The sequence below is a fragment of the Melozone crissalis genome, unplaced genomic scaffold, assembly GCF_028551555.1.
Source record: "Melozone crissalis strain CALT ecotype California unplaced genomic scaffold, PUWL_Pcris_2 ptg000023l_1, whole genome shotgun sequence".
NCBI classification, from domain to species: domain Eukaryota; kingdom Metazoa; phylum Chordata; class Aves; order Passeriformes; family Passerellidae; genus Melozone; species Melozone crissalis.
This window is the reverse complement of record NW_026535801.1, coordinates 22,170,274-22,189,920: the sequence shown is the minus strand read 5'-3', so window position 1 is coordinate 22,189,920 and position 19,647 is coordinate 22,170,274. Positions and strand designations below refer to the sequence as shown.

The following is a 19,647-nucleotide window of genomic DNA, read 5'->3' as shown; positions in this document are numbered from 1 at the left end:
CAAGGCTGCACTACCGGGAACGCCAGGGCCCCTCAGGTTTTGCGTTTGAGCCCCTCAGCCGAGCCGAGGGAGGAACCAGGGCGGGCGCGAGTGCGCGCGCGCTCCCCGCGTGCGGCGCCGCAGCCAATCCCGGGCGCCGCGGGGGCGCGAGACTCCACCCACCCTCCCCCCCACGCCGTTGCCAGGGCGGCGCGGGGACTCGTCGGGGTGGGTGGCGGCCATGAGCGGGGTGCTGGACGTGCTGTGGGAGGACAGGGATGTCCGCTTCGACATCTCCCCGCAGTGAGTGTCCGTGTCCCGGCCCTGCCCTGCCCTCACAGCGCCGCTCTCGGGCCCGCCCGGCACCGACAGGCGGCTGGCTGAGCGCTGCCTCCGCGGCCGAGACCGACCGCTGGTGTGGGCGCGGTGCACGGCGGGAGCGCCCAGCGTGTGCCGGGAACGCCCCGGTGTGGCGGCCGCGGAGCAACGGCGGCTTCACCTGGCCGGGCGGGACGGGACGGGGCAGGGCAGGGTGGTCAGTGCGTGCTTGCTGGGTGGGGTCCACGCACCGTTTCCAATCTATAAAAAGAAAATAAAACAAAACAACAGATTGGACACTGGAGGACTGAGGGAAGGGGGTATACTTTTCCCAGCTGAGCTTTTCTAGCACTGAGAAGTACAAACAAGCTGAAGGCGTGTGTCTGCGGGGACGGTGGCACTCATGGTTAGCCGGGCTTGGCAAACGGGGCGGCGGCTGGGCAGTATTTCACCAAAGTCGTGTCTAAGTCGTGTCTTAATAATACATTTTGTTTCTGTCATGCCATACATGGAGAGTTTTGGCCGCTTTTGACAATACGACTAAAGTACAGCAAAAAATCACACTTCATTGGTTGTTACATAACTAAGTGGTTAGATCAGTTAAATAAAGCAAAATAATAATACAAACAAGTAAATAGAAGACCTCACAAAAAAAGCCAAAAGCCAAACAAACAAAAAGCCAAACCACACCCTTTGTGGAAAATTTAGCAGAGCATTTCACATATCCTTATACATCTGATATTTCTTTTGCTGGAATCTCTTCTTTCCTGAGCCTAGCTCCACTCCTTATGACCCGAATCTACATCAAGAGGCAATAAACTCAGTCCGCTAAAAGTTACATGAATGCAAGTGGGGTTTTTTTTGCTTTTTCCTCCATTTCCACACACTTTGTCCTTATTTTGGGGTATAGTTTTCATGGTCACACTTGCTACATAATTATTTATTTGTTTACAGTTATAAGGTAATCATGAAGATATTCATATTTTTCATCTGTGAATGTAGTGATAATTTCAGATATGTAAAGTTGATTTGTGTGCATGTGTGGATTTTTCATTGCATGATGTACTGAGCAGAAAATAGAGGAAAGCAAAACAGAGAAATAAAAATGGCCTTATTTTTGGAAGAAAAGTTATTTTTCCTTTTTTTTAGACAAATGAAAATGAGACCTGGAGAGGTCCTTATAGACTGCTTAGAGTCTGTTGAAGATACCAAAGGAAACAACGGAGACAGAGGTAACTGCATAGTCAGGCAAATTGTAAACTTTCTGCTCTTTAACCTGTGTAGCTTTATGAAAGCCCTGGCAGGTTCCCATTGAACTCTGTATCAGTGCTCTGTTGCACAGAAGAGATCCTGCCTATTTCTCAGATCTGCCTTGGAATGTTTTTTTAAAGTTGTAGGAAGGTGATTCTTGTCTGAGAATTTGCTTAGAATTGAAAGCCTTGTAGGAACAATCCATTTATAAACAGTGCAGTGCTGTTCTGCTGTAATCCTCTTTAATGCTTAGCCCGTCCCACCCTGTTTTTAACTGAATCTGAAGTAAGGAATTAACTTACTGAAGTAAGGAATACATAGTGGGCAGGGGCTGAAGCTGCCAGCATGCTGAGATGACCCTTCAGGGGGGCTGGATGTGCTGCTCTCCAGGGTCCAGAATGGAATAAATTTGCATATGGCAAAGGGGTGAGGTTTTTCATGAACACTGCTGTGACAGTTAACTCACTGCCTTCCCCTTCTCCTCCCCAGAGCAGTTCTGCGCTACTTGTGTCTACATTTTTGCTATAAGCATCTGGATTGGAATCAATAACTGCTCTTGGTTTGATTTTGAGGAATGCTGGTATATATTCGAAATTGTTTAATTTGTTCCTTGTTGGATTATCTCTGCTATAATTTTAAGCATTTAAGTGTTTAGTGATTTTTCTGGTGGAGTGTCCTGTGCTTTCTTCTTTTTCCCATCAAGGAGAAGGAATATCCTGTTGTTTCAGAACATTTTATTTAATGGAATTTATTTAGATTAAAAATAGCTATGCTCTTTATCTCCAGGCAAGCTGCTTGTGACAAATTTGCGGATCATTTGGCGCTCACTGTCATTGCCCAGAGTCAACCTCTGTAAGTATTACCTTCTGTTTCCTCTGTGGTGCCTTGCTGTTCCTTCACCAAGTATTGATTTCAGTACAGAATGCTGAAGTGTAGCTGTGTTGCTCCGGGAAGTCTGAAATAAACTGTTACTAATGAATTTCTTTATAATATAGGAACTGAGATGGTAATTCATAGCAAAATAGTAATACTCAATATTCTATGTTAATTTCTCAGAAAAGAAGTTGAAGAGTTCTTCAGACATGTTTTTCATTTGGCCGATGTGGGATTCATGTGGTTTTTTAGAAAAAAACATTTGAGCTTCATCATACATTGCTTTACTTGTAGCTCTTGTTGCCACCTGCTTATTCACATTCTGCATTTCTCTATTTATTCCCCTCAAGTACTTTCCTTTCCAGTTTTAGTATTGTAAACTCTGGATAAGTTTCTCATTTTAACTGTATGAGTTAAAACTGTACGAGCATTGAGAGTTTTGCTCATATTTAATTTAAAGTGCTGAAACAGGGGCAGGATTAGCAGTTCCTTTGTGCACAAATTATTTTCAGTGTTCACTGTGCAATCCCCTTCTGTGGAAATATTTCTTGGATTGGATAGTACACTGAGCAGCCAGAATTGGTCCTGATTTGAGAAGAGCACTTGACCAAAGCACCTTCCAAGATCCTTTATAGCTTAAATTAGTCTTCAGGGTTGTGATGAGGACCCAGAGTATTAACCACAAAGTGTAATTCTCACACATAGCATCCAAAACTGCACTAAAAAATTCAGTAATATACTTTGTAATTTTGACTGTTATTTTTCTTGTTCTCAAAACAATGTTTTTTTCTCCCTTGACTTTTAAGCTGTCGGTTACAACTGCGTTATAAATATAACTACAAGAACTGCCAACTCAGTAAGTTCCAAAAAATACTTTTAAAAATAATAAAAGAAGCTGTAACTAGTTGCTTATGTTTACTGCACTGTATCAACAGTAATCTGAAAGTTTACTTGCAAGAACAGTAAAGAATAGTAACGAAAGGGTTTTTTTAAAAGTGGAGAGCTCTCAAATACATAATCTGAATGGAATTGCATGCAACTGTGAAGCTGTTTGTTTGACCTGCCACAAAGAACTAGCAGGAAGATGATGTAGATTTCCTGGGCAACCATATGATAACAGAACCAAAAATACAGTTTCAGTCATGATACTGCAAATGTAGAGCAGGCAGGCTGCATTAGTTTTACTGTTGATGGAACTGCTAGTTGGTCAAAAAGAAAAATAAGTTCAGTTGAAGACAGCAGTAGATTAATGGTAGAATCAGGGTTACACCTCCATAAACCCATAAACACTGTCTAAAACAATAACTTACACAACATCTGAAGATTATTTATTATTTGTACAATCAAGCTACTATATTGCCAAAATGTAAAATTTTGTTTTTTCCTTACAGAAATTACGAGGGCAGACAGAAGCTCTGTATATATTGACTAAATGTAACAATACTCGCTTTGAGTTCATATTTACCAATGTTGTTCCTGGAAGTCCCAGACTCTTCACTTCAGTTATTGCTGTGCACAGGTAGTGTACTTAAAATAGGGGATTACAACTGCTGATAGACACAATATATGACTGTCCATATTCAACATTCAGAAAACTTTCCCTAAAGAGAACGATCTCTGGAAGGAAGGAAGGAGTGTGATCACAAATTTTAGTAGATAGCTACACATAATGAAAATTAATGTGTATTTCACTAGTTATTGATCACAATTTATACACTTCGTGTGTATAAACTATCTGAACAAATAAGAGTATAATGGAGCTAATTTCAGTGTGCATTTTCTAGCTATAATTTGTGTCTGCAATACTTTCCTGTAATTTCAGACCATGTAAAGGAAATGAAGAGTTAAATCCTGGTCCAAACTCTTCATTGACTACAAAACACTGTATGCTTCCCATGTAAAGACAAGTCATTTGAATGAATGTGTGCAGAATACATTGCCATGGGTGTCTATTTGAGAGCTGTGGAATACTGACATATGTATTGGATGTTTGTGATTTAACTGGCACTGAAAAATAAAGGATTGTTAATGTCCATGCTATGTGTACCATGGGACCCAGAGAACTTATGCTTTGTAATAGAGGCTGGGTGATGACTGTCTTAAGGAAAAGGAAAAAATAGTATAGACATGAACACTACAGGAGATCAAAAAGTTGTCAAAAACCTGTCTTAAGTTTAAAGATAATTTCATTAAGGAAAGCTGGAATATACTTAATTGTGTTGAAAAATTTGTAATAATATTCTCAGTTTTGTGCAATGTGGTGATAAGAAAAGCTGAAAATATACATGTCATATCTGTACTGAAACAAAAGGTAAAGATAGTATAGTAGAAAAACAGAACTATGTATAAACTAATACATATTTTATATTTTTTGCAGAGCTTATGAAACTTCCAAAATGTATCGTGATCTGAAGCTGAGAAGTGCATTGATTCAAAACAAGCAACTGAGATTGCTACCACAAGAACAAATCTATGATAAAGTCAATGGGGTTTGGAATTTATCAAGTGATCAGGTATAGTAAAGAATCAGAATATGTTGACTACAGAAAAGTTAAAATGTTTCAGATTTTGTCTAGCAATTGTACTCCTGTAGTTTTTTAACCTCCAAGGAATTACCCTTAATGCTGTTCATCAGCTGATGCATGCAGAGAAACTGATCCCATATATTTGCTACTCACTACAACAAAATCTCCTTTTGGTAACCTGAAGTCTGCATGACCTGGCTAATATGCAAGGAACTAGATCTACAATTTTTGTTAAAAAGATATATTTTAGGAGTCTAAAGCTCTGTATGATACTGAAAGAAAATCATGTTTCTGAAGTGTTCTGCTGAATATTTGTATATTTACATGCAGCTTTGACTAAACAGTAGTAAGATTATATTGTCTTTTGATTAATGAAAATTGAAAATACTGGCAGGGATTCCGTGTCTTAAAAAAATGAAAAACTTTAGGATAAAAATAGAAAGCATTTATTATTTTACAGGGCACTAGTTGCAAGCATTTCCCAGAGCAGTGAAACAAAACAGGAGCTGATATTTCTGTCTGTGCAATTTTAGTCCAGAATAGAAATATGATCCACTCTGACAAGCTAAAAAGTTCTTTCCTCTACATTCCCTTGGCACACATCTCCTCAATTACCTAAGTTTAACCCACATGCCTTTATACTTACGCTTTCTGCCAATTCCAGATCTGTACAGTTAATAACACTCAGATGCTTCATGTATTCATTCCCATGAGCTTGGCTGGGCTGTGACTTGATCCAGCTTTGCTGCAGTAGTAGGTGCTCACAGCTATTTTCATTACTCAGATTCACATAGCCTTTAAAGATAGGATCCTCTTCCCTTGCAATCGATAGAAACATTTCAACTGGGTTTGGTAGGAAGAATCAGGCTTTTAGTGAATAAAATATGAAGCTGTATCTTGCTTATATGTAAATGGATAGTAAATGATGTAAAAAATCATCATGTTTGGGGGAAAAAGCTCTGTCCTTAAAGCAATTCTAACATAACTTTTCTTTAATAGGGAAATTTGGGAACATTTTTCATTACTAATGTGAGAATAGTTTGGCATGCAAATATGAATGACAGCTTTAACGTCAGCATACCATATCTACAAATTGTAAGTATCTTACAACTGCTTTCAAAATGAAACAGCATATATTCAAGTCTTTGGTTAAAACTCCCAGATTACCAAAATTTTATTTCATATCTCTCATTCAGAGAGGAACTTAGTTTTTCCAGCATCAACCATAGGGTATATTTTCTTTTCTGTCCAGATTAGTTGGAGGATTTCCTGGGCAGGTACAGGTGGTGAAAATGGCTTGTATTTCAAATTTTTTAATATTTACTCTGATGCTTCATGCCACCTCCATACACTGGGATTCATGATCTGTGAACGTGATGTTCAGAAATTTACTGTTACCACTGTTACCATTTCTAATAAAACACTTTTCCCTGAGGCTTCAGGGGTTCAGATTTGTAATGGTAAATGGGAGGGAATGCTGGTAGCCAAGCTTCCAGAGCCAGTAATTGTAATTATTACACTGTAAAAAAGAAACTGAAATGAGATTTTTACCCAGTAATTACAAAGTTTTTAACAGCGTTATACCTCTTTATCATTAGCGTTCAATAAAAATGAGAGACTCAAAGTTTGGCTTGGCTCTTGTGATAGAGAGTTCTCAGCAGGTAAGAAGCTTTAATAACCTTTTTCTATTGATTACATTTTTATTATACATATATACAGTATTTCTCTAATTTTGAGATGTCATGGGTCTACTTTTAAGTTACATAGAGCATTTCTTCTGTGTGGCCTTTTGAAAACTAAGAAAGCTCTCTGCACTGCTTTAAGTGTATGTTATGGTCAATATGGCTATTGGGAGTTACAGTTTCTCTAAGCAAAGCAACAATAGGGCAGCAGGACTGGCTTATAACTGTCAAATACACTGTCTTCTGATAGATTATCTTTGGGATCTAATTAATTCTCTACTTAATTAAGACCACTCTTTTAAATCTTTTTCATTATTTCTGTGTATCTGAAAGCTTCTTTAATAACAGCATCAAGACCTAAGAGACTCAGCATTTGCTGAATAGCTGGGAATAAATCATTAATATCACTTCTGAATTTGTCCCACCCTTGTTTGCTTATGGTTTTCTGTATAAGGAGTTTGTTCCCCTTTTATATAACGGGCTAATGGTTAAAAGTTTATTTACCTCATAGAGAAGCATTGTCATTGTGTTATTTCACCCGTGATTCAAGTTTTCTCAGCAAGCTGAAAATTGCTGTCATTTAACTGGAAATCACTATCAAGGAGAAAAAATTGTTTAAAAAATAAGACTAATAAACAGATGTTGTCTTTTTTCTCTGTTATGTAGAGTGGAGGATATGTACTTGGTTTTAAAATAGACCCTGTAGAGAAACTACAGGAGGCAGTGAAAGAAATTAATTCGCTTCACAAAGTTTATTCAGCTAATCCTATATTTGGAGTGGATTATGAAATGGAAGAAAAGGTATTCCATTTATTTATTTTAAAATAGATACAATACTGTGTTAACAATAATAAAAATATATTAAATATATTAGATATGTGAATTTACTTACTACAATGTTACAATTTGCAGCCTCAACCCCTTGAAGACCTAACAGTGGAGCAGGTTCCAGATGATGTGGAAATAGAAGCTGATGAACATACAGATGCTTTTGTGGTAAGGGACTCCACAAAAAACCCAGAAAAATAGAATCATTCTTGTTTGGTTATTCAGATTTAAGCAATGTACAGCTGTAATCCTCTGTTAAAGATAAACTGCAACTGTACTTTCTATATTCAAAACACATCCACATGCCTTTTATTAAACATCCTGATTATTACAGGAATTTATTCTGTATCTGAATTCTTAATTAATTCTTGATATATATTCTTAATATCAATAATATTTGAATAATAGTTTGTTCTTTAAGAACAAACTAAAATTCAAATATTATTCAAAAGAAATATTAGTAGATATTCAAAAGAATTGTTGTATGTAGTTCCTTAACATATTAAAATCGGGAATGGCTTGAAAATCAGCAGTACAATATAATCAGATACATTATATTGAAACAATAATTCACCTCCTCTTAAAGCAGACTAAGAGATGGTGATATCTATATGCTCAACATTCATCTAAGATTCAAACTTGGAATATTTTTAGAAAGGCAGCAATAATTTTACATTATTATGTCTCCCAGTATTTTGGGAAAATTTAGTTTAAAATGCATTAGGTTGCTTGATTGACCTTCTTTCAACAAATTTCCAAACTTGATGTGCAACCCAGTAACACTTGGTTCCATGATTGACTGCAAGGGTAGATGGCACATGTTTTCAAGTGTTAGCCTTGATACGTTAACCAGTCTCTGAAATTTGATAAATTAACAGGCCTAGCATGAGTGTTATTTCCACTCCTTTTAATTTTGCAGCCTCTTACTAACACAGATAAGCTCTTGTTTTTTCCTTTCCCTCTTTCCTAGCTTTTTGGCTTCTTTTCATTTTTGCACATTTTTATTCAATCTTCAGCATAGTTGAAGACATACCTTCTCCTTAAATGGAGATCTGTTTGCTTTGTTGGTGCCTTTATCACCTGAACTAAATAACTGTGCTTTGTATATTCTCAAACAAAAACTGGAAGCTGAAAATGGTCAGAAGTTTGTTGCTGTAGAGACTCAGGTTGCCCAGGACCCAAGGAGCAGCTACACACCAATATTGCACAATACTTGGTGCCACAGGAATGTGCTTTCTTTGCTGCCCCTCACCTGTCCACAGGGGCAGCTGAAGCAAGACTGGGCTCATTTTTGGAAGTAACATCTAGAACCTGCAGGTCCAGAGAGTTCTAGAGTGTGGATATTTTTGGAGATCTGATATCCCTAAAAGTTTGAGCCTTAATTTCCACTCACACAGAATAGGAAAGATGGTGTCTCTTTCCCATGTCTCTGTTTATGGAGTTGTTCTATTACTCTATGTTCTTTTCTTAGATTGAGTATAATGTCAACTGAACTTTGATATTGTACATCTTAAGCTAGTTTTTGATGTTGAATAGTAAAAACTGCTGCACATGAGGCAAAAAAATACCAGGATGCTGTCAGTTTGTCTTCATATTAATATTCCCTATCAAGTGTTTGTCAGTGTAACAAATGTAATACAAAAATGTTGCCATTTAAAAAGTCTTTCTTTATTATGATGGAAATTTCAAAGGTAATGAAAAATACCATAATGTTGTCGTATCTAGTCTATAATCCAAAACAGAAAATCTTGTTAGAAGCCTTTTGTAAATTATTTTAACATAGAAGTAAAACCCATGTAGACTGGATTCTTGTGGAAGACCTACTCCATACAGTTTTGACCCCAAGGAATTATTAGCAGATGTGGTTTTTAGACTCTTGTTCTCACAGTTCTCTTTTGTTTTCCTTTGCAGGCTTACTTTGCTGATGAAAACAAGGTAAGGAGATACTTTTTCATACTATCAAATTGCTGTTGATAAAATGGGATAATGAAATTAAAAAGTGCTTTCTGCTTTATTTTATTTTCTGTCATATGTCATGTATTCAAAAAGCAACATGATCGGGAGCCTGTGTTTTCAGAAGAACTGGGACTTGCAATAGAGAAGCTAAAGGATGGATTCACACTCCAGGGACTCTGGGAAGTAATGACCTGATTTAGATTGGCACGTTTGTTTCTTAAGCAGGGAGAAACTCTGTTCTTGCTGGATTTAGATCTGTAGAAGATAATTTAGAAATATCGGAGTAGCAGAGAAAGAACATGCCAAAGTTAAAGAGCAGGTAAATATTATATAATAGGCCCTCAGGCTATGTCATAAAAGAAAGGTTACTCAAAAACCTTGTATGCTTAAGAGGTGTGCATTTCCTGTGTTGCCTGTGTAAGCAGTGGGACAGAGCCCCTCTGAGGCTGCTGCGGGAAGCGCTGCCCCCTGCAGGCCCCTCGGTCCCCGCTGTACGGACCTGCACATTCCCTCTGTCAGGCGGGGAGCACCTGGGGGTCCCTCCACACCACCTCCAAATGGCGTGGCAGTGCCATTGACACACTTGGAACCTCCGCTGTTTTCAGCATTGCCCTCTGTCTCCCTCCCCTGACAGTGCAAATTCGGCCGTGCTGTTTCAGACACCATTTTATGACAGGTAGCCACCATTTTTTTTATAACTTCACGGCTTCTGTGTTTATGTGTTGCCCTTTGGCTGCCAGGACCAGGCACTGCTTGCCATTTTACACAACACTATGTCAGAAAAAGAAGCCTCCTCTTTTTCTGGACATGGAGACCACTGCCTGAGACAGGGCAGTGTGAGGTATGCAGTTTGATGCTCAGTTTCAAGTATTCATGTATTTATACAGAGTGATGTACTTTCCCATAATGATTGTTTGAATTACATTTCCATAACTTGTTAAATGATTTGCAACACAGAAATACCATCATACAGGGAACATTTTGTATGTAGGCATATTGGCTGTGTCATTGATAGCTTTAAGCAAAAGCAATTCTGTTCCAAATAATAGCTTTCATATCTCATAATTTTGCTAAATTTTCAGCGTGTATTATTCCAAGTTTTAATTGTAATCCAGATATCCTCATACAGTTGTTGTTTGTATGTTTGTTTGTTTTTGCCAGAGCACTTTTTAAAGCAATGATCTAGAAAACAGGGCACTTGCAAATAGCTTCTGTGAGTCATTAGACCTTTTATGATGTTATGTGTTAATGAGTCATTTATTGTTTAAAGGAAGACACAGCTGTTACGTTTTCTAGTGAGATAAAACCTCTGTGCTGTTTTCTATAAATGGAAAAAGTCAAATGAGCTGTCCTCTCAGCTGTTGTTTCAGCAGCTGACTGTTAAAGTAACTGTGGTGTGAATGTAATACTGGTGTTTGTAGAAAATCTTTCAAAGTATATACTTTAATGAAATACAACCTATATTGAAAAGCAGTCATTACTTCAATAAACTTTGATATTATTATATATTGTTGTAAATCTTGCATTCAAGTAGTTTTATTTTGATCCCGTTTCCATTACGTTCAAAGAACATTTTACCATATGGGTGGAGACTTCAATTTGAATTATTTTGGAAAGCAAAACTTTACCTGAAATAACACATATTTTACGTCTAAACAGTAGTGTTTGGTTTAAAACCAAATGGATATTAAAAAGCAGCCCAAAATTTCGAAGCCTTAATATCTGAAGAAATTGTATAAGTGATATGGTTGTGTATTAAAATAATCTTAGAACAAGAGCGATCAATACAAAGTTATAGAGTTTTTTTAGTATCTTTATGATTGCAGCTATGAGCTGTATTAAGCAACTCTGAAAAAGTGAGCAGTAGTTAAAACTGACTACTCGATTAATAATATTTCTATTTCAGAATATTTAGTAACATATATCTGTGCAATCTTGCTCATAGCTGTCTCACTGAGGGTCAGATTCTGCTGTCCTTACTCATGTCAAATAATTTATTACATTGCACATAATCTTACTGATTCAATGTGGAGAATGATGGCAAAACCTGACCATAGTGACTAAGAGCAACAGTTGCTTCTTTCAGTCTTTGACAGCTGCAAGAGCCACTCTGTTTTTCCAAACCGTCCATCCCAAATTCCGACCTGTAAGAGTATGTACCTATATTTAGCTAGTGAGATTAAATTGCAGAGGCTTCAAGCAGGGCAAAAAGCACATTGGTCTGCCTTTTTTACAGACAAACCCTTGGGCAGACAACAGCTAAAGCTTTCTACTCCCTCCCCTTTCCCAAGTGTTTGCGAAATGGATTCCCAAAGGGAACTCACTGAAGAGCTCAGACTTTACCAATCCACCCTCCTTCAGGATGGCCTCAAAGAACTCCTTGAAGAGAAAAAGTTTGTAGATTGCTCTCTAAAAGCTGGTGACAGAAGCCTGCCTTGCCACAGATTGATTCTGTCGGCATGTAGCCCTTATTTTCGTGAGTATTTCTTATCTGAGCAAAATGAAGAGAAAAAGAAGGAAGTAGTTCTAGATAATGTTGACCCCAACATCCTGGATATGGTTGTCAAATACCTTTATTCAGCAAGTATTGATCTCAATGATTCTAATGTGCAAGATATTTTTGCTTTGGCCAGCCGCTTCCAGATCCCTTCTGTATTCACTGTGTGTGTGTCCTACCTTCAGAAGAGGCTTGCTGTTGGTAACTGTCTGGCCATCCTTCGGTTAGGTGTTCTGCTTGACTGCCCCAGACTTGCATTTTCTGCCCGTGATTTTGTTTCAGATCATTTTGTGCAGATCTGCAAAGAAGAGGACTTCATGCAGCTTGCCCCTCATGAACTTATCTCAGTTATCTCACCTGACAGTTTAAATGTAGAGAAGGAAGAACTGGTATTTGAAGCAGTAATGAGATGGGTCCGGACAGACAAGGAGAACAGAGTAAAGAGCCTGGGGGAAATTTTTGACTGCATACGTTTTCGTCTAATGCCAGAAAAATATTTCAAAGAACAGGTTGAGAAGGATGATATAATTAAAAGCAACTCAGACCTTCAGAAAAAAGTTAAGATTATTAAGGATGCTTTTGCTGGGAAACTGCCTGACTCTAGCAAAAGCACAGAAAAGTCAACCAAAGGGGAGGTGAATGGCGATGTAGGAGATGAAGATTTACTGCCTGGCTACCTAAATGACCTTCCCAGGCATGGCATGTTCGTCAAAGACCTGATTCTTCTGGTTAATGACACTGCTGCAGTAGCTTATGATCCTCTTGAAAATGAATGCTACCTGGCAGCCCTCGCAGAACAGATTCCCAGAAATCATTCCAGTATAGTCACCAAACAAAATCAGGTCTATATTGTTGGAGGACTCTATGTGGAAGAGGAAAACAAGGATCAGCCTTTCCAGTCATACTTCTTCCAGGTACAAGCTTTATATTTGTTGGTATAATAATAGGTGCTTATGAGGGTTACTGAAAAGTGTTCTGAGTGTCTGCAAGTGGGTTGTCTAGTGTCTTTGTATGGTGATGGAGAGAAGTATCTAGACAGAGTTATTTTTGTCTCAGAGACAGAAATGAAACTGAGGGCCTTGCATCTTCTTTTTCAAGATGAACTGCTGGTGAGATCTCAGAAAATATTAAAAAGATTAGTATATTCTGTCTAGGCAGTGCTTTTTATTAAGGCCCAGATTTTTCATTGTACAGATGTCTAAATTTAGGTCTAATAATATTTTTGTAAAATACTCTGTGTATTTTTGTTAACTCTAATGAAAGTTGGAGTACTTTAGCTGGTTTAGATTTGATGAGATGTCTTTCTTTTTTGCATCTGAAACACTTTCATGACAGCAGTAATGTGTGTATTATAAGTGCAATTTCTGCTACTAAAATTTCAGAAGTCCTTTTTGTCATATCTACATTTGAAAGCCTAAGGGCCATATAAATATGTAATTTAGAGGCAGAAGGTTTTTTTCTTGCAAACTGTCAGTGTCAGTACACTAAATACCATGTTTCAACCAAATGTAATTGTGTATCTTTGTAAATCTATAATACAAGGCTGATTAGTGCTAACTGTAACTCCACAATATATTTTAGGAGAATTAGCAAAAATGCAGTTTGCCATGCTTATACCATAAACTTAGTCTGTTGTGTTTTTAGCTACATGCTTTGGTGTATATTTAAACTATTTTGTGCTGAATTATGCAATATGCTGCTGGCCACGTCCTCTCTTTAGGCACACTGGCCTAAAAGAGTAAAAGTAAATCCTGTTTAAATATGAAATAAAGCACAGTAATAAGCAGTGATAAAATTTTGAAGCCTTCAGATATTAAAAAATGCAAATATTGTTTATAGGAGTATGGCTCACTCAGTTCACACAATAAAAGACTTGGTTTCAGACATTTGTTACATGCCTGAGAGGGAAGTCTTAGTTTGTAGGGGAGGGACTAACACTGTTTCATTTCCTTATGTAGGTGTAAAACACTAATCACCGAAGTGAAAAACTTGTTACAAAAATATTCTTCCAATAGAAATAACACATTGATGAAGTAATGTGTATTTAGTCCAGAACTGAATAAGTCTCAGGCTACTAGAAAGGGACCTCTGAGAAACTAAACCTCAAGACTGATACTAAAAATAGATGAAGTTTTCAAAATTCTACTTTAAATGTCAACATGCATTTCTTGAAATCATCTTCGTTTGATTGTCATCTTTAAGCTTGCTTACTGCTGCTATTCCCTAAAGTTACAATACTTGTCTGCATTACCCATGTGACTGTTGTTCTCCAAAATATTAATACAGTGCCAAACCAATTCTCACTTGCTGATCTTCCTTTTTCCACCAATGAAGCATTGCATTTGGTAGCTTGCAACCTGGGAAAAAACAGGGCTGCCACTGGCTCGAAAATGCATGACAAGGTGATGCCCTATCAGTAGTAAATATATCATCTTGAAGACTTAGGGAGTAAGCTGTGATCTCTGTGATCTTCTCATTCCCCTACCCAGATCCAGCTACTGGAGAAATCCATGTCCACAAACTACATTTCACTGTTGCAATAACACTTTCTGTCCAACAGGAGTGGTCTGTCAAATTCGGGAGATGCACTTAGCATGGAAACCTTGACTGTGGAACGTACTCCTGGAAGAAGAATGTCACCAAGCTAAATTCTGAACTTCATTTTGACTGAACTTTCTTTTACTTTCTATCAAATGCCTTTACACCCACACAAACTCTTATCTTACCCTCCCTTCCTATACCAATGTCCAGCAAATCTATAACAGTAGGTCTGAAAAAATAGTTCTTTTTCAATGTTAGAGGTAATTCAGGTTCAATCACAAGTTCTCAGATCAAAACAAAAAATAAGCACCACAGTTCTAGGAAAATCCTGGTTTATTTTGCCATCTGTCCTCCTGCTGCTGTCTTCTGCTTCTCCTTAGGTGTTTTCAGTATACTGGATGTTAATTAATTGAGAGAGCCCTGAGAGTAATACTGTAGAAAAGACATCAATATTATTGCTGAGGGAGCTGCAGTGAGTTCCTATTTTGCTTAAGAGTGAAGTGGTTTTTGTGTCTTCAGTGATCTCATGAACTCTTGAGGGTATTTGTGATGGAACACACATCTGTTGCCCTAAGGATTGCAAAAGAAACATCTGTGCCATGTGCCATGTGATGTCTCCTGATCAGTAAGAACTGTGTAAGCATGTCTGGCACCTCACTGTAGCGATGAGCACAACCAGCTAAACACAGGTGTGCACCTGCAGGAGTGGCTGCTCCCTCAGGCAGGAAGAAGAACCACCTGTTCTTTCCAACATGATAGGGAACTGAGAGTGAGGGACCTTTGTGTAAGGAAGAAGAGCTGAATAAAGAGGCAAGGACACAGTGAGGGTGAGCAGACATAAAAGAGAGTTGTATGGCATTGACTCTGCTAGATTTCAGCACAGATAAGCATGGGTGGGTAGAAGACATCATTCATTAGCTGCACTGAGAGAAGAGCAGGTTGTTCAGGCAAGCAGATTTGCTGTTGAGAGACACTGAGTGCCAATAGGTAAATTCTGTGGAACAGTATTCATTGTGTGGATTTTTACTCTTGGCCTTTCCTAACCCTTGCTGTTCTGATGCTCTTTCAGCTGGATAGCATTGCTGGAGAGTGGGTTGCCCTTCCTCCACTGCCGTCAGCCAGGTGTCTCTTCGGGCTGGGAGAGTCAGACAACAAGATCTATGTCATAGCAGGCAAGGACCTTCGCACCGAGGAGTCGCTAGATTCAGTGCTGTGCTATGACCCTGTGTATGTGCCACATTTAATTATGCCCTCTGAGGACATATGTAGATGGCCCATTGTTAGTTGAAAAAACCTAACAGTGATCTTCTTGTTCCAGGGCAATGAAGTGGGGTGAGATCAAAAAACTGCCCATCAAAGTATATGGCCATGCAACTATCTCAAACAATGGACTGATATATTGTCTTGGTGGAAAAACTGATGATAAGTGAGTTTCTAAGTCTTTTTATGATAATAACATTATCTTCTTGGTCCTTATTAAATAAAATGTCTCACACTCAGAAATTAGGTTTTCCCTTTCCTGCATCTCTGGTATAAGCTTGCTAATAGTCTGGCATACATTATGGTATGGAGGATCTATTTTTTGGTGATAAGGTAAATTACATATAAATTGTAATCCAACTTGCTATTTTAATAACCATACTTATTTCCAAGGTAAATTTTACTTACACTGCAGACAAATTAGTTATACATAGCTATGAGGACCTTCACTGAAAGTACTCTTTCCTTTCAGACAGAAATACCTAGGTGTCCTGGATTTACAGTCTGTTTTTCCGATTTTCTTGCCTGTGATACCTGTTATACTTTATTGGGTATGACATTAGGAAAATAGAAGTTTTCACTCACACTGAACAGGGGGTGGTAATTTTTAAGTGTTTTATAGGAGATATTTAAGATAAAAGTTTGTAATATCAACCAAAACTTCATCATAAACTTTCCTTTACATAACCTTTGCTATATATTCCTCCACAAATCCATCTGGATACAATATGCTGGGAAAGGATGTTGTGTTTCTCCTCAAAAGTACAGTGAAATGGCTGCCTTGTGTAATGTAAACCACATTTGATTTAGCCCTATGGATGAGTAATGCTTTGTAGACATTGCAAGGATTCTCAGATTAGATACAATAAAGGATTCTCCAGGATAGGAAAGAGGTGGTATAGATAAACCTATACAGTCTACCTCAATTAGATCTACTTGGAACAAGTCAAAAGTTCATTAGAAATTATCACCAATTTTCTTTTTGTTCCCCAGGAAATGCACTAATAGATTATTTGTGTACAATCCCAAGAAAGGAGACTGGAGAGACCTGGCTCCAATGAAAGTGCCTCGCTCGATGTTTGGAACAGCCATCCATAAGGGCAAGATTGTCATTGCAGGTGGTGTCACTGAGGAAGGCCTTACTGCATCTGTTGAAGCTTTTGATCTGACCACCAATAAGTGAGTGCAATATTCAAGCTACTTTAATCAAGTGTTTTATCATCTAGGCTTTTAGGAGCCCTAGGTAAGAGTCTCAAAGCTGTTCAGGTACCTATACTCCCACTGAAACATTTGGTCTGCAGTCACATGTTCAGCAACAGCAGCAGCAGTTTACAGAGCAGGTCTGTAGATGTTTTTCCTGCACCTGCACACACTCCAATTATTATGCTAATGCATATAAAGCATATTGTATGAAGCATATTACTGAGCAATCAGGGAATCTGTGAGAAGTTGTCCCTGAAAAGAGATGTTTTAACAGTGTAATTGTGTCATTTAACAGCTACAGAAGTCCCTGAGGGCATGGAGACACCGGAACATACTGCTGATAGATCTCAGAAATTTTTCATTTTATTAAACCATGGTCTTGGTACCTGAATTTGTTGCTCAGAGAAGTTTTAGTGCATTCAGTTTACAGTATTTCTTATGTGTTTAACTTGACTTTTTCTTTTGATCCTTAGATGGGAGATAATGCCTGAATTTCCCCAAGAGAGAAGTTCCATTAGTTTAGTCACTTTAAGCGGAGCTTTGTATGCTATTGGAGGCTTTGCAATGATTCAGCTTGAATCTAAAGAATTTGCACCTAGTGAAGTCACTGACATATGGAAGTAAGTTTCATTTTAGTCACTCTTTCCTGGCCAAAAGTCTTATCTAAAATTGAGGTTTGTAGACACTGGAGGCTAACGCTATTTTTCTGTTTGACTCTGAAAATGATCCATAGCACAAGCTGTAAAGCATTTGTTGACAGATAAAAAACTTTGTCGGAAAGTAACAAATAATCATGAGACCTGGATCTAATGACTACTTCCACCTACTAATGATTTGACCAGTCCAAGTCACGATCTTCAGCTTCTTTAGAAGAGTAAATTGCCATCTCTTGGCATTTTTAGCCTTGCCAATAAAAACATTCTTTTGTGGCACTGTGATGCAGAAAAGAATGTATATACAGAGGCCTGTACGTACTGATGTGTTGATGGTCAAATGAGTAATGTTCCAAGAGAATGAGAAGTCCCTGTCTCCTGGGGTTTTTTGATCTAATCACAGCAGCAGTGATGAGACATCATATCTCTGCTGCAACTCTCAGTTGCCTGTGTAAATTCAGAAGCTTTAGTTGGGAATAGGAAGGAAAACCCCCCAACTTTATGTGCAAGAATCTGAAGAAATTCAGAAGGGATGCTTAAGGGGGAAGCTTTTTTAAAGCATGACACAGGTCAGCAACAAGCTTTAGGGACCAGGAAAAGAATAGCTTGTGTGCAAGAACATCTTTCTGTTCTGGAGGACAAAAGCAGCCTTTCTTGGCAGCCTTCAGCACACAGTTGCTACAAGCCTTTTTGCAACAGGTGCACTATCCTCCTTTTCATATATGTGTGCTGAAACATCAAACTCAAATTTAAAGAAGCTATTTTCTAACTTCTTTTAAAATGCAGGTATGATGATGAGAAGAAAGAATGGGTTGGCATACTGAAAGAGATCCGATATGCTACTGGAGCCTCCTGCCTGGCCACACGCTTAAACCTCTTCAAGTTATCAAAACTGTAAACAAAATACTGGAAAATGTGATATGGTGAGGGAGTTCTGACAGGCTCTTCTGGTTTTGTTGCATGAAAATGTCCCAAATTGTACAGTTTTATGGCAGCATACTAGTCATACTGGGAACTGTTAAATAGTTCATTTGTCTGTCCAGTTCTTAAAATACTTTCTAGCTAACCAGCAACCACAGAATTTTTTAAATTTCTAAAGGTGTTTAAATTTCTAAAGGGTTATAATTAATGTTGATTAGATTAAGATTTTGCCAAGAACTCAATTTTCCACCCTGTGAAACAGCAAACAACGCTAGTTAGCCTTCCTTGCACTCAATACAATCCAGTTATTGGTGGTTTGTCCTCCAAACAATGTGCATGAATTAATTGTTAAGTTAAATACAACTAACAGGTAGCTAATTTTATTCTAACTGGCTGTTTGTAAGGCCAGATTTCCCCTTTTAGTAACGTATGTAAATCTTTCACTCTTCAGCGATGTCTTGGAAATATTCTCATCACAGACCTCAAAAAATAATTTAGCTTGGAATTGAAATGAATGTTTTAAACAAAAGTGGCTTAATATTATGTGGCCTAATAAATGCCAGTTTCAGCCAAAGCTATACTAGTAGACAGAGGAGAGGGTAGAGAGAGAAGTTCATAAGGTTAGTAGCTCTATTGTTTTACCTACTTTGTTTAGACTTCTGATAACAAGGATTTTCCACTTTTTTAATGCTTTTATATTTATTTCCAAAGCAAATATTTTATGGAAGTTTTTCTCAGAGATCTGAGGTCAATAGCAAGCATTCATGAAAAAGTCCTAAAAGAGCTATCTTTAGCAAATACCTGTGCCAGGGAGGACTTTTTCATTTACTATAGAGTTGATGCATTTTGATGTTGAAACTTTTAACAATTAAACTTTGTTTTTGAAACTATAAAAGTATCACTTGATGGCATCCTTTTTTAGTGATTAGCTCATCATCACTATCATACTGACAGGACACAGATCTCTTAGTACAGCCTTTGCCCAAAATAAAGCACTCAGTTTTCTTCTTCTTCAGAGCTTGCTTACCATTTTTTTGTCGAGTAGCTCTTCAAAGGATTTCTCCATTGCATAAAGAGGCTGTCATCAATCTAAAGGGTTTCATAAATTTAAATCTATATTGGAAAAGAAGGCCACCACACCTGATTGAACAGCAATGCCA

The 19,647-nt window shown here is 38.0% G+C and overlaps 2 protein-coding genes across 2 annotated transcripts; both read left to right on the top strand.

Annotated features, from left to right (window-relative positions):
• The first annotated feature begins 179 nt into the window (after positions 1-179).
• BBS5 (Bardet-Biedl syndrome 5) lies at positions 180-10,930 on the top strand. The gene is made up of 12 exons (XM_054277574.1): positions 180-282; positions 1,447-1,529; positions 2,335-2,400; positions 3,228-3,277; positions 3,813-3,940; positions 4,799-4,934; positions 5,946-6,041; positions 6,545-6,607; positions 7,295-7,429; positions 7,541-7,624; positions 9,368-9,391; positions 9,506-10,930. The coding sequence occupies exons 1-12, from the start codon at positions 221-223 to the stop codon at positions 9,605-9,607; spliced, it is 1,029 nt and encodes a 342-aa protein (XP_054133549.1). The 5' UTR covers positions 180-220; the 3' UTR covers positions 9,608-10,930.
• Positions 10,931-11,020: 90 nt separating this feature from the next.
• KLHL41 (kelch like family member 41) lies at positions 11,021-18,748 on the top strand. The gene is made up of 6 exons (XM_054277573.1): positions 11,021-12,823; positions 15,520-15,677; positions 15,769-15,876; positions 16,704-16,889; positions 17,387-17,533; positions 18,353-18,748. Exons 1-6 carry the CDS (start codon positions 11,567-11,569, stop codon positions 18,462-18,464), a joined length of 1,968 nt encoding a protein of 655 aa, XP_054133548.1. The 5' UTR covers positions 11,021-11,566; the 3' UTR covers positions 18,465-18,748.
• The last annotated feature ends 899 nt before the right edge of the window (positions 18,749-19,647 follow it).

Coding starts and splice junctions, on each gene's coding strand:
- KLHL41 (XM_054277573.1), top strand. CDS start 11,567: ATGTACCTATATTTAGCTAGTGAGATTAAATTGCAGAGGCTTCAAGCA. Junction 12,824..15,519: donor TCCAGTCATACTTCTTCCAG/GTACAAGCTTTA, acceptor ATGCTCTTTCAG/CTGGATAGCATTGCTGGAGA. Junction 17,534..18,352: donor GAAGTCACTGACATATGGAA/GTAAGTTTCATT, acceptor TTTAAAATGCAG/GTATGATGATGAGAAGAAAG.
- BBS5 (XM_054277574.1), top strand. CDS start 221: ATGAGCGGGGTGCTGGACGTGCTGTGGGAGGACAGGGATGTCCGCTTC. Junction 2,401..3,227: donor ATTGCCCAGAGTCAACCTCT/GTAAGTATTACC, acceptor TTGACTTTTAAG/CTGTCGGTTACAACTGCGTT. Junction 7,625..9,367: donor AACATACAGATGCTTTTGTG/GTAAGGGACTCC, acceptor TTTCCTTTGCAG/GCTTACTTTGCTGATGAAAA.